This window comes from Petromyzon marinus, chromosome 30 (assembly GCF_048934315.1).
Source record: "Petromyzon marinus isolate PM22_M1 ecotype Great Lakes invasive population chromosome 30, UKy_Petmar_22M1.pri1.0, whole genome shotgun sequence".
NCBI lineage: Eukaryota > Metazoa > Chordata > Hyperoartia > Petromyzontiformes > Petromyzontidae > Petromyzon > Petromyzon marinus.
In genome coordinates this window covers 8,137,901-8,152,016 of record NC_133696.1, presented here as the reverse complement: position 1 = coordinate 8,152,016, position 14,116 = coordinate 8,137,901, and the positions used below count along the sequence as shown (strand labels likewise).

The 14,116-nt window shown below is 48.8% G+C and overlaps 2 protein-coding genes and 2 long non-coding RNA genes across 5 annotated transcripts in view; 1 reads left to right on the top strand and 3 right to left on the bottom strand.

Annotated features, from left to right (window-relative positions):
* LOC142929378 (uncharacterized) overlaps positions 1 to 14,116 on the bottom strand; it is a 205,530-nt gene that overhangs the window by 165,002 nt on the left and 26,412 nt on the right. The gene's annotated exons all lie outside the window — the stretch shown is intronic.
* LOC142929379 (uncharacterized) lies at positions 2,492 to 2,894 on the bottom strand. The gene is made up of 2 exons (XR_012945675.1): positions 2,808 to 2,894; positions 2,492 to 2,661 (listed from the first exon to the last, which is right to left on the bottom strand). It is a non-coding gene; the product is annotated as an uncharacterized LOC142929379 (long non-coding RNA).
* YARS2 (tyrosyl-tRNA synthetase 2) lies at positions 4,130 to 8,354 on the top strand. The gene is made up of 5 exons (XM_032963410.2): positions 4,130 to 5,039; positions 5,645 to 5,812; positions 6,041 to 6,196; positions 6,409 to 6,579; positions 7,474 to 8,354. The coding sequence occupies exons 1-5, from the start codon at positions 4,207 to 4,209 to the stop codon at positions 7,631 to 7,633; spliced, it is 1,488 nt and encodes a 495-aa protein (XP_032819301.1). The 5' UTR covers positions 4,130 to 4,206; the 3' UTR covers positions 7,634 to 8,354.
* The window catches only part of DNM1L (dynamin 1 like), a 28,676-nt gene continuing 24,576 nt past the window's right edge, over positions 10,017 to 14,116 (bottom strand). For both annotated transcript variants that reach the window (XM_032963408.2, XM_032963409.2), the window contains one exon: positions 10,017 to 12,464. In XM_032963408.2, coding sequence (XP_032819299.2) covers positions 12,408 to 12,464 — 57 coding nt within the window. In that variant the 3' untranslated portion in view covers positions 10,017 to 12,407. The remainder of the gene's footprint in view (positions 12,465 to 14,116) is intronic.

Sequence of the window (14,116 nt, the reverse complement as noted above, 5' to 3'; positions counted from 1 at the left end):
TAGAGCTGTGCTCTAAAATTATTTTTTTAAAATTATTTAAAATGTATCCAACAAGACCATATCTATTTTTCGCCAAATAAACCCATAGAGGTAAGCAGCGAATGAAAAGTGAATAACCGAGCAATTCCTTCAAATTTAATTTGCAAATCCATAAAATACACCAACTGTTGTTTCCATCTGTCATTGACGTGTGTGGCATGAAGACGCGCGCGTATGAGGGTGTCACTTGGTAGCAGCACTTGTCCCAGCAGTCTATAGAACTTTACGGTGGATCTTTGGCACTGAGGAGCGGCAGAGTGATGAAGCTCACTGTGCACAATGTCCACGGCGAGCTCAGTTCGATTCCAGGCCACAGCTAACACCAGTAGGGAGAGCCATACGAACCAGTCCTGGGCTTCCCTTATATTGACTCAGCATTAACCTGGTGCAGTGTATCTACATTAGGGGCCGTCCATAAATGACGTCGCGCGATTTTGGACGATTTTTGACCCCCACCCCCCTCGTCACACGGCGTCACAAAAAGTCAGACCCCAATCCCTTTAAATATGACGTCACAAAGCTCTGCCCCCCCCCCTAAAAAAAACATATTTCCATTTTGAAAATAAAAATGCTTCAAATCGCTTTAAAATATTGTGATTGTAGTGCGTATTTAAATGTGGCGTTGCACTGTTGTAGGAGAAAAAAAATCTTAAATTTAAGTAGAACGTGTCTATATTTATTTAAAATTGCGCGTTTTGATGTGACGTCACATTGCTCAAACCGCCCCCCCCCTCGTCACAAATGTCTGATCCCCCCCTAGGTGCGTGACGTCATTTATGGACGGCCCCTTAGCACTCAAAAGAACCAACACGAACTGGTATGGTTTTCGCCAACGCTACACCCCCTTGTTGCACCGTGCCGACGCGAATAGGTGCTCACTAACAGCACTTCTTTCCACCCAAACAGGCTAACGCAGGTCATCTTTGCCGTGTATGTTCGTCACCGAACCCGGGAGCCATGTCTCGGGCTGCAGGGTTTAGGGGGGGCCAGTGAGCAAACAGCTTTGCTGTGGGGTGTCGTGTAGGCAGCTCTATGAACAACTTTCTACAGAGCTGCTCCATGAACACCCAGGTGGAACGTGAGGCTCCACTCCTGCGTGGCACCACAGCTTGGGTGCGCACACCCTGGCCAAACAAGGCTCATCATTCCCCCCACGCATTGTGTAAATGTGTCGTTGTTGTTGCTTCTTTGTCAATCCCCCCGCTGTGGTGACGAGGGCCTCTCTCTCCATGCCCTTGCGGGTCGTTGTGTTTATTCTGTCATGCGGCGGCGTGCATAGCAGTGCAACAAGCGTTTTGTTGCACTGCTATGCTACCTACGTGACTTTACCGAATAGAACCAAAGAGTATGGATCCTTGCAGTCACGAAAGCTTCAGATCTACAAGTGTTTTTTTCTCCTTCTGAAATTATCTCTCGTCATCCATCCCCCTGAGCACTATCACAAGCTCAAAACAATCCCTTAGCCAAAGGAACGTTAAACGTGATAAGAGTGCAAAACTTATGTCAATTAATACAAGATAATGGCATTAAAATCATAACCCAAAGCTCATGTGGATAAATGTAAACACATTAAGAGTGCTGGAGTTGGAATATACGGAGTAAACATTGCCCCGACCATCAACCCACCCCCGGAGCAACAACTTTAATAAGAAATCATACGACTCAGCGAGGCCTTACTGGGTAAAATTATAAAAATATAAACATTTTTGATTTAAAGCTTTCGTGACTGCAGGGATCAATAATCTTGGTTCTTTCGGTAAAGTCACGTACAAGGGAAACAATAAAATAATAAAAATATAAAACAATACAATTCTCACGTTTCGACTGCAACACAAGCAATCATCATCATGTGTGAAAACCACAGCAAGAAAATTTTCTTGCTGTGGTTTTTTATTTGTATTATTGTTTCCCTTCTACGTGACTTTACCGAAAGAACCAAGAATACAAATATAAACATCCGTCAATAACAGTGTGCCATTAAAAGGAAAAATACAACGCCACGTCGGGCAACGGGCCTTCTTCATAGCACATTAAGGACAATTGGCCGAAACGTCGCTTATTAAATTTTTCATTTTAAGACAGTGTTATTGACAAATGTGTTGATAATGTTTGTTATTTGTGCACCAGCCCGATGTGTAGATGATAATAATAACACGCATGTTGTTCACTGGGTTCCTGGTTCACGCGTTGGCGGGAAAAACGAATGAACGCCTCCCGAAACACACGATCTTCATCAAACACCAGCGTCATCGAGTGGTGAAATGACGTTGATATTGATCACAACGTTGATGTTAATCACAAAAAGCAGTTATTAATCACAAATCTAGTTATCTCTAAAACGCGTCAGGCAAGTTCTCAAACCATTTCCCGCCAACCAAAACGCAACCTCGCACAACGAAAAAAAACCTCAGACCGACCAATCCCCTCGTAATAATTACGGCACAACGATGCGTTTACCCTCATTGAAACCACTGTTGGTATTTATTGTTAAAGATAAACATAAATTACAAGGAGAAAGACATCAACAAGCGTCACGACGCCGCCTGCACGCAGCGATCGCCGCGACCTCGCAGGCCAGGACTGTACCATCTCAAAACCCGCGAAGGACACTTTTTTTTCTTCCTTTAAATCAACGCAAAAATACAGCACAATTATACAAACCTCACACAATTATATACGTGTATACTACAAAAAAAATCACGCACTTGTGCCGAAAACGATTGAAAACATTTACATTTAATCGATTAATATTTGACTTTAATGCTTACCCGGAATTGGTACAGCCCAACGGGACGCAGCCATCTTGCTACTGCCGCCAACCCGCTCAACGTTCATCCCCCATTCCAGTACCTTTATGCGCATGCGCACACCCCGCCCCCGCCCCCACACACCGCACCCCCCCCCGCCATGTATTCTTGGTTCTTTTGGTCACGTGGAAGGGAAACAATAAAATAATAAAATTATAAAACAATAAAATTCTCACGGCGTTTCGACTGCAACACAAGCAATCATCATCAGGTGTGAAAACCACAGCAAGAAAATTTGAAAAAAGTGGCGGTTTATTTTTAACGTTAGCACCACGGAGAGAGATTTGACAGTTTGTTCAGATGGACGAGTCCATCTATGTTCGGAAAAGAGGAGGGGGGAGACGAAAAATAATAGATGCGGTCTGAAGGTCACCTTAAGCGTAATCAATCAATTAAGACCCGAAATGGTTCTTAATTGATTGATCACGCTTAAGGTGGTGCTTACGTTAAAACAATTTTTAAAAAACGCCACTTTTTTCAAATTTTCTTGTTGTGGTTTTCACACCCGATGATGATTGCCTGTGTTGCAGTCGAAACGTCGTGAGAATTTTATTGTTTTATATTTTTGTATTATTTTATTGTTTCCCTTCTACGTGACTTTACCGAAAGAACCAAGAATATGAATCCCTGCAGTCACGAAAGCTTTAACTCAAAACCTCAACAGACTGTCGGGGCAAGTGCCGAGTAAGTAGCTCCTGTGAAGGCCACCGGCACTGTGGCACACGAGGGGCGGTGGTGGGTGGCCAACACCACGCCCGGCCGCCTTTGTCTCCCCGGTGGCGATGTTGTTCATTTGAGGCCGAGTCGACCTAGTGGGAGGCCCAGGAACCGGTTCAGATAATCGTCGCCGGTGTTGGCCGTGAGCGGGAGTCGAACTCGGCTCGCCGGGGTTCCGAGCGCACCGCGCTAACCGCTTCACCACCGCTCCCTCGCCCCCCCCCAACAACCACCACCGCCATTCGCCACGAAGTGGCGGTGTACGTCACCGCGGCGCCTTGTGCCAGGCTACGTGCACGTTAAGGCCACGTGAAGCGTCGAAGGCTCGCCGACAGGTGGAGGCCACGGGACAGAGCCCAGCAGGCGCGGAGGGGAGAGGGGAGGGAGAGAGGGGAGGGAGGGGGGGATGGGGGGGAGAGGGGATGGGACAGAGGGGGAGAGGGGATGGGAGGGAGGATGGGAGGGAGAGGGGAGGATGGGAGGGAGAGGAGAGGGGAGGGAGAGGGGTGAGGGGAGGGGTGAGGGGAGGGAGTTTGACTGCACAGCAGCAGCCGCCTCCACGTTGCTACTGCCAGTTCCGGCGCCGTCTTCGCCATCTTACTACTGCCGCCCGCCCGCCCGCCCACGTTGCGGGGTTACCAAGATGGCGGCGCCCAGGGCAGGCATGCTTCTCCTGCCCCGAGTCACCGCCGCGGCCGCTCTCCGAGCGCTGAGGCAGGGTCGCCGCCTCGCCTGGACTTCTGCGCCGCTCAGACGCCACGGCAGCAGCGGCGGCGGCAGCAGCGGCGGCAGCTGCAGGAGCTTTCTCGACGTGCACGCCCGAGGTCTCCTGCACGGTGTGTACCCCGAGGCGAGCTTGGAGCTGCGCGCGCTGCTCGAGTCCGCGCGGCAGTGCGTCTACTGCGGGTTCGACCCCACCGCGGACAGCCTCCACGTGGGACACCTGCTGGCCCTGGTGCTCATGCTGCACTGCCAGCGAGCCGGCCACGACGCCGTGGCCCTGGTCGGAGGCGCCACGGCGCTGGTGGGCGACCCGAGCGGCCGCGCGGGAGAGCGGGAGCCGCTGAGCGCCGAGGCGGTGGAGCGCAACGCGGCGCGCATCGGCGACAGTCTGCGCCGAGTCGCCAGCAACCACGAGGCTCTGCTGTGGCGGCCAGATAGCCAGGGACCTCCGGGGAGGCGGAGGCAGCTGGGCGCCTTTGCGGTGCTCAATAACGCGAGCTGGTACGGGGAACGCGACGTGGTTGGGTTCCTGTCCACGGTCGGAAGGCACTTTCGCATGGGCACCATGCTGAGCCGGCACAGCGTGCAGTCGCGACTCAAGTCTCCCGAGGGGATGAGCCTCGCCGAGTTCTCCTACCAGATGTTCCAGGCGTACGACTTCCTGCACCTGCACCGCGAGCTGGGCTGCGTGGTGCAGCTGGGAGGCGCCGACCAGCTTGGCAACATCATGTCGGGGCAGGAACTCATCCACAAGTGCGTCGTCTGCGTTGTTGTTGTTGGCTCGCTTCGCACCACCTCGCAGATCGGGGGGCGGAGGGGGGGAAATAAAACCACGTGTGCGCTGGGGCATAGACGTTGATGATACAGCTTTTGTGAATTTCGGAATGGTTTTAAAATCGTCTTTTTTTTGATCGAATTAAAGAACAAGCAATCGCTGCCCCCCCTCCTCCTCCTTTTCAATCCACGAGTGGATGAAGGCTTTCTCACGCCGTGTTGGTCACGGGTGTTGACCACACTTAACCACGTTGATCCTTGGTGAGGGGCCCCCAGGACTAGTTCGCTGTGGCCGGGAATCTCAACTCATTGCCAGGTTCATAGCGCGATGCCCTAGACACCGTGCCCACCGCTCCACCACTCTTGCTCGGAACATTTGTACGAGAGTTAACGATTGATATGACTGACGCGAATTAAAACTACCAAAACAATGGCGTTACACTCAAAGACCGGGACCACGTGCACATCCTTAATTTTTAATCAGACAATGCACGGGGAAGGGCATTAACCTACTCCTTCATCCGCAGTCGTTCCCCTCTATTGTTTCCTCCATTCTTCTTCACCATCTCATCACCCGCTCGCAGAGTGACCGGCAAGGAGGTGTACGGCATCACGGTGCCGCTGATGACGAGCACCACGGGAGACAAACTGGGCAAGACAGCGGGCAACGCTCTGTGGCTCAACCGCGACAGGACGTCGCCCTTTGACCTGTACCAGCATTTCATTCGCCTGCCCGACGCAGAGGTCGAGAGGTCAGTGGCATCGTTGTAAAAGATCAACGCTGCTCCAGATATAGCTGCGTGCTAGGCAATGTATGCATACAAATGATACATTTCGCGTGTCATTTAGAATGATACATATTAGCTTTGCTGCACAGCTCGAGTTCGCATGGCAGAATCAAACTTGTGGCGCTCGCTTCATTGGTAGATCGGCCCCCTCCATGAAAGTGTCGAGTTGATGTCCGCGCTCCTTGTCCGCAGGTACCTGAAGCTCCTCACCTTTCTGCCGCTGGCCGAGGTGTCTCACGTGATGGAGCGGCACCGTGAGACGCCAGATAAGCGCGGGGCTCAGCGCCGTTTGGCAACCGAGGTCGTGAAGCTCGTGCATGGCCAGGATGGGTTGGAATCCGCAATCAGGTTAGCAACAGCGAAGATATTAAGTGTGCAGGCGGTGCAACTGCACCCGGGCCAACAGGCCACAGGGTACCAGGTGTTCTGGGCTGCATTCCCTGCACCAGGGTCGCTGATGGCATTACTGAAACACTTCCACTTCTCCGCTCTCGTCTCACTCGATTCCCCTCCACGTACTCTCCTCCACTCGTAATCAGTCCTCATGTCCGCACCACCAGGTGCACCAAAGTGCTGTACGAGGGCAGCACACAGGACCTGGAGGCGATGGACGACACGGAGCTGCGGGAGCTGTTCCGAGAGTCGTCCTTCACGGAGCTAGTGCTGGAGCCCGGCACCTCGCTGCACGACATGTGCCTGAGGGTACAGGCGGTGCCCGAGGGCAGCCATGGGTACGCAGGAGCAGCTGCGCGTCACGTTGTTCGTTGGGCACGTAGCGATAAAGTTGATGCGTCGATTAAAAAAAAATTCCACCGCTCGCGATGAATGCTTCAAGGCGGGGGCGGGTGTTTTAAGAATCAATTACGTCCCGATTCATTCGTGTTGCACGTGATTGGTGCCTGCGTCCAAAAAAAGTATAGAATGACAAATCGAATTGTGACCCCCACCCCATGCATTGTGCATGGCAGGGAATCGTGGTGGTGTCGGTCTCTAGTACAGCACTTTGGAAGCAAGGCCACACACATACCAATGCAGAACCCTCCTGAAAAGTTGAGACTTAGTGAGGGCATCCTAAATAAATAAAAACATTGTAATTGGGGGGGGGAGCATTTGAAATGACTGGCCGCAGCTAGGATGGCATGGGGGGGGGGATATGAGGCCGAGCAGTAGTGCGTAGTCACTTGTCGCAGAGGTGCACGTTTCAATCTACGAGTGTAATAACCGTAACGATACCATGCGCCGTCTGCTTCACAGTGGACGTTAAAGATCCCCTCGCATGGTTAGCTCGTAGGCCAGTGTGCCAAATTTGAAAATGACTAATTTCTCAATGAGGATTATAAATATCAACCATAACACCCCCTACTGGGACACTGTCCCAAGCCAGTCTTTTGAGTTCTCGCCTGGTTAAACTAAAACTTGAAATTTGATCAGTTGCCATATCTGAACCGGTCCAAGGGGGCCACACTTACGAGCGTGGTGAAGTATGGTCAAGCAAAGACCATGACCAACACGACATGGGGGGAGGCCCTCATCCACCAGTGGATTGACACGAGGGCTGTACGAGTCTTAAATCTAAAGCGAGCGGTGTCTCTCATGTGCTGCTTCGTGCACGTTTTAATCCGCAGCCTGCAGATGATCGAGAGCGGCGGGGTGCGCGTGAATCATGAGCGGGTCACTAACCCGGACCAGGTGCTCGTGCTGGGTCAGCACGTCCTTCGCAACGGCCTCTCCCTGCTGCGCATTGGCAAGAAGAACTACTATATCGTCAAGTGGCTCAACGTGTGAGTGCGTACGCGAGTGTGGCACGAGGGCCGGCCTTCTCCAGTGTCCACGGTTCGTGCCGACTTGTGGCTGTCGTCCGCGAGTGAGCTGCCTTGGCCGTGGACCCAGTTGCAAGTTCGACCCGTTTGAATGTTACCTGCTGTTGGACGGGAAATTTCTCTCCGCCCACCTGAAATACTATGATCTTTTCTATTTCGTTCAAGAAGTAGAGAAGTCGGGTGTCGTCCGTGCACTCGTACGCGCAAATTGGCAGGTCCCGTAGGTGGAGCCGAGCCAGTGGTGGAAATTCTTCATTGACGTTCAAACGAGTGTACAGAAGATGAAGCTCGGTTTAATAATGGATGATGATGATATTGGGGCTTATTCAGTCCTAACTAGGATATGAATTCATGATTTGGTGCTCAACTGCTGAAAGTGATAACATGCCTGGGAAGGAAAGTCATGAATTTCCACTGAATGCATGGCTGTTGGTGCATTTTAGGTTGCATCTTAAAATATATCTCAAAAGCTTGGAATATAAAAAAAATATATAGGGTTGAATTCGGACTTCTGTTGACCTCTTCACTTGAATTCCAGTTAAGTTTGATTTTGAAGAGGTAAATTGACATTGTTAAACTGTTCCCATTCACAAGTTAATATATACCCATAGTACACAAGTACCCTTGTGTATTGTACAAATAATATCTGTATAATATACTTGAATAAAAATGTAAGAGTTTTCAAAGCAGTCTCTTTTAATATTACCACTTGTACACTAATCCACACTGGATGTCAGTTGCCTTATTGCAGCAATACATCTCAATACAATTTGGACTTGTATCGTCTATAAGTCCTGTCAGGCAGATAAACTGAACTTGGGCAGAGTCAACAGCACGGATGTCTGGGAGAAGGGCATTCCAGACCATGGTGGCAGCATAAGAGAGCGAGTGACTTCCCACCGAGTGAACATTGACCGGGGGCTTTGACTGCAGTACAAGGCTGGGTCTCCCATTGCACGTGGTTCAAGATAAATGGCCCAGCTTCCACGGCAGGCCTCAACTGGACCCACTGGGGTCTGCAGGGATTCTTATGGAAGCACCACCTCCCACAGCTCCCCACTGGCTTGAACGAATCTGACGTGTGTGGATGGGCGACCATGCATGATGGGTTGTTATAGGCTGCAGGGCTACGTTGTGGGGCAGCAGAGGGCAGTGCAGGATATCCTTAGAAACTTACACTTCTAATTTCCCATGCTTATGCTCCCCCCACGCAACCCACAGACTAACATGGTGCAGTATGGTCAACTCACTCCCAAGACCCACATGGTATAGGGGAGTACTCATTCAGCAGTGGATTGACGGGCTTTACACATACACACATGTACAATTGAAAAACCAAATGATACAATTTTCTGTAGTCATTTGTCATCACCGAGAGACCAATTCACCACATTTGAGAATCCAATTTAACTATGGGTGTTTTTTTTTTAAAATCCAGATTCGAATTCAGTTCTCAATGGTACTGGATCAGTGCTCCGCCACGGAATTATGCCCCCAAACCACCCAGCCCACTCTGGGAAAACTTCGTTATAGAGCTCCGTTTAGGAGTGAGGTAAACCCGCCTGACTTGACATAGCGTGTTATTTAAACTCTCCAGCCCATAATTAATTACAAACAAAACATTACAGAAATTCATAAATGAGTGGCCTTAAAAAGTAAAAAAAATACATATAAGTGACATGTTGGGCAATGGACCTATGAAGAAATGTGAGAATATAAGAATTGGTTTTACCCTTTCTGGCAATAAAACAGGTGTTAAGATGTTAAAACAGAAAGGTTTCTATTTGGTTTCTGTTTGGTGTTTTAACATCTTAATCTTTTGCTAACGTTCTAGATTTGAAGCTTTCGTGACTGCAAGGATTCATACTCTTTGGTATTTTCGGTAAAGTCACGTAGGTAAAATAAAAGAAAACTAAATTAAATCACGACGTTTCGGAGGCAACACAAGCTTCCGTCTTCAGATGGAACAGTCACAGCAGAATTGCTGTACCAAGTACAGCTATTCTCCTGTACAGCTATTCTGCTGTGACTGTTCCACCTGAAGACAGAAGCTTGTGTTGCCTCCGAAACGTCGTGATTTAATTTAGTTTTTATTTATTTTATTTTACCTACGTGACTTTACCTTTTGCTAAAGGTTTCCGTTTGGTGTTTTAACATCTTAACATCTGTTTTATTGCCTTAAAGTGTAAAATCGATTCTTATATTGATACTGCAAGAAAGGACCCATGATGAAATGTGAGGAGTTTGTTATTTGTGCTTCTCCACCACTGCCAACACAGCAGCATCATCATCACAATGATTCATTTGAAAAGCGCATAATGAAGTAGACGCCAGTGCACGCTCCACAATGCCTTCACCGATGTCTTGACCTTTTGCTTTTAATGACACATGTATAATTGTTATAAAACAAAAGGAGTCTTACAATTCACCAGGAGCCATACACAGCAGCCACTGCACGCGCCACTACCTCCTCAAAAACCTCGTGCCATTCTCGTCCGTGCAACACAAAACAGGTTTAATTTAATTGGGGATTCAAGGATCGTTCATGCACGTATAAAAAAAAACACGCGCCACTCAAATACCCCCATGAGAGTTATATTCTAAGCCGGTGCCCTAATAAATGGCATGCCGACTTAAAACCCGTGAGACGGTTGCAGTGTCAACATGAGCTCAAATTTGTATTTGTATTTCTTTTCTAGCAAATACAACCAGGGATTCATTTCAGATCAGTCTGTCCGGGTCGTTGACCCTCAAAATATGTATGCATCTTGCACACCACATCGAGTGCACCTCTTAGTTATGGCCGTGGCTACTAGTCACGTGCCTACTTGTGCAATTTAGCAACCAGGATAATATTCGGCGAGAAAGTAATGTGTTTGTACAACAACAATAATTCTGCGTTAATAAGTCGACTGATTGAGCTCTTATGCTTTGTATTCTAGCCTGGGTGTATATTTTGCCAAGCAAAATATTGAGTACGCATTGAATACTGCCACTTTCCGTACTCAAAAGAGACAGATTTGCATTAAATTTACTCAGAAAGTCAGTGCAGCATCATCAGAACCGAGAGAGCAGGCTCCCGTATATATTTTTTCATTCAATTTCATGGACATAGTTTTTTACGAGCATTATTTTCTTTCACAATTCAGCAGGAGCTGTATACAGCTTGTGGAACCATGGTTCAATCGGCTCATTTACAAGAATATCCAGATAATTTTGTTGTAGGGCTACTTGTCTGTTACAGAGCTTTCCACGTATGCCACCACTGACGGCAAGACTTGGGGCACGACTTCACGCAAATTCTTCTCACACAGGAGAATTTGGCTTTAAAGTTGTTTCGAGTGTAAATAAAAAACATACTGCATCAAGTTGCACTATTCTCTCTACGTCAATGTCAAATCCTGTATTCCACCCCCCCCATGGTCCATATTCCCGCAGGAATCTATAATCACCATGCAAATTAAAGTAATGTTAGTATTTGCCCAGGAAAGCCACACCAAGCCTCAAGAGTCATCACAAGTAGGTGTGTGGGATGAAACTCGAGTACCTGGAGAAAACCCAGCTACAAGGGGGAGAATGCTCAAATGCCTACATGCTGTACTGCTCAATGCATACAATAGCTCAATTTCCACATGACCCACCAAGTCCCATCTGTAAGTTTCTGCATTGCAATACAACTGGATTTTAATATCGTCTTTATATCAGATGTCCATACGCAACCTCTGAAGATTCCATCGTGAAGACATATCACCACCGCCACACGCCAGGAAAATTACATAGAGGTGCATTGCTTATTTCGTTGATGGGCATTAGAGATGTGGAGTGCAATGAGCTGCCAGGGTTGTAAACCCCCGCTCTGGATGATTCCACACCCAGCCTTGCTAGGAGGGGTTGCGAGTGGTACATTGCTTCCCTGCGACTACTGTAATAAATAAAGGCAATACGTGTTCAGACCATCGACTTCATCGAATAAACCAGCCTTGTTAACAGAAAAGACCGCTCCGAAAGCGTGGTTATGTTAAGCAGCTACGCACAAATGTATAATTTAACGGCAGTCGGTAAAACAAAAATTAAAGCATGCTCCCCCCCCTCTTTACGCACAAATGGTGCAAATGTAACTTCCACGAATGCAAGCAGCAAGTACATGTGTACTTGCACTATAGGGAGAGGTGGGGCCATGTCAACGTGGATGGGTTATTGTGCACGGAACGAGGGCTCGACAGACAACAACGCGGCAATGGTTCACGTTGGAGAAAAGTTTTGCGCAGATCGTAAGCTAAAACGATGCGTTTATTGTGATGCTCGTGAGGTCGGTACGATACGACATTAATCATCATGAAAACGCTCTCCTTATTTTACACATACCCAGTTCAAAATAAAATAAAAAATTACCCAGACGTCGCGCATTACCCAACGGCTGGTCTATACTCCGAAAGGATTTTCTCGTGGTCCAGCACAGGTTTTATTTTACGGAGCCCAAGCCCCAGCGCAGCCCTGCCTCACCGATTACTAATTTTTCCTCGAGTTTTTTTTTTCTCTCCGTGCCGTTTCGCGCACGCAGGGTGCACAGTTCGCTCACCAACAGTGTGGACAGCCGAGCTCTGTTTAAAAAACCCGTGGTGAATGTCATTCAATCCTGAAGCCGTCGCGACTTGGCCTCCTTGGAGGAGCTGGGTGGCTGATCCCTCCCGGTAAGCCGGTGGACTTGTGATCTGGTAATTCGGTTAGACCAAGTCACTTCACCACAGGTGCGTTTCTCGGATCTCGGCAATGATCTGGCTGGCTCGCTGCAGTGCCTGTATGGAAAAGAAAAACATTTTTACCAAGCAAAATCTCAATCAATGAATCAATCATTTATTTTAACCACCAAAATAAATCTACAGTCTTGCACTCACAACAAGAAGAACCCAACTGCCTGTGCACTGCAAAGTGACACAACTGAGATTTCACGTCACGGATGTAACCACCGTGTAAAAATAAAATCTACAGTGAGCGCTGTCAAGCTGTCATTTCACCATTGTTTTGAGATGCGCATGCTAGGCGCTACTTTTCGGCCTCCGGCAAAGGGCACCACGCACCCACGTATGAGACGATGACAACTACCGACGCCTCCAATCCCCGCGGCCCAGCTCCGTCAAAACTGACAAACTAAAACGACTTGGCGCTCCACAAAGCTGTCGTTTGAAAGAGTTGTGAAACGGAGTGGCGGTGCGGTGGTTAGTGCACTACGCTTCCAACTGAATATACTTCCCGGCGATGGCTAACATTAGCGGCGAGTGGTAAATAAAAGAGTTCTGGGCACCCACCCCACTTTACCAATATGCACCGATTAGTGTGATGAGGCATGGTCAAACATTTCCCATGACCGACATGGCGTGGGGGAGGTTTCATCCAGCAGGACATTGACAAGGGGCTTTAGAATACCCTATACGGGCACCACGAGAGACAAGCAGGACGAAAGTGAGGCATGTCTTAAGACTTGAACAACGAAAAACTCCCAATTATGCATCCTCATATAGATGTAGCGACATCGCCGGATGTCACTGTGTAGTGTCGGCCCTAGAGAGGCACGGCGTGCGGTGGAACGACATCGCGGATACCACAATGGTGTGGGTGTAGTACCGGCCCTAGAGGGGCTCGGTGAGTGCTGATTGATAGCGCTGGGTGGCACCAGGCTTGGCGTGTAGTGCCAGCCCTACAGGATAGGGTATGGGGGTGCTGGCCGGAGGAAATGGGTTACTAAAGGCCATGGCACTCTGGTTGAACCGAGAGGACACGTGACCAGTTAAGTCTACAAAGGGGCTCCAAGTGGGGGCTAGGGGTGGTCACGTGGTCGGGGTCCAGATCCTGCTCGAGGATTCTGGAAGGTGGTCGTGGCAAAGGGCGGAGCCAGCCACACCGCAGAGAATATAGGCCGGGTCCCCGAGAGGGTCCGGCGTTGTTGTTCATCTACGTTCTACCAAGTTTCCAACACGTGGACCTGGGCCCGAGCTGTGGTCCCGGTCCGTCGTAGCTAATTACGTTGTAATTAGTGTAGTTAGCCTGGTGGTCACCACCATAGGTTGTTATTCTGTTAAGGGGCAGTTACCCCGTGTGTTGGTGTTAAATAAATGTGTTGCCTCCAAGTGTATGTCTGCAACTCATATACAATGGTATAACGAACACTTTTAGCGCCTATTCAAATCACTTTCACTTCTCCAGGAACACATCTTGAGTATTAAGCGAGGTCTGCCTGTATATCTAGATCAACCATCAAATTACATTTGTACACCATTTAGCTTAATTCCAGCTCTGAGAATTCTAAACATTGGTTTGACTGTCAAGCTACGAACATTACTCTCTCAGGGACAGAGCGGGTGGGTACGTGCTAACCCCCCCTTCTGTGTGGACCAGAGGTCACTTGGAGGGATCTCAGAGGTAGCTCTGTGAAACCCACTTCCGTGGGCCA

Coding starts and splice junctions, on each gene's coding strand:
- YARS2 (XM_032963410.2), top strand. CDS start 4,207: ATGGCGGCGCCCAGGGCAGGCATGCTTCTCCTGCCCCGAGTCACCGCC. Junction 6,197..6,408: donor GGGTTGGAATCCGCAATCAG/GTTAGCAACAGC, acceptor CCGCACCACCAG/GTGCACCAAAGTGCTGTACG. Junction 6,580..7,473: donor GTGCCCGAGGGCAGCCATGG/GTACGCAGGAGC, acceptor TTTAATCCGCAG/CCTGCAGATGATCGAGAGCG.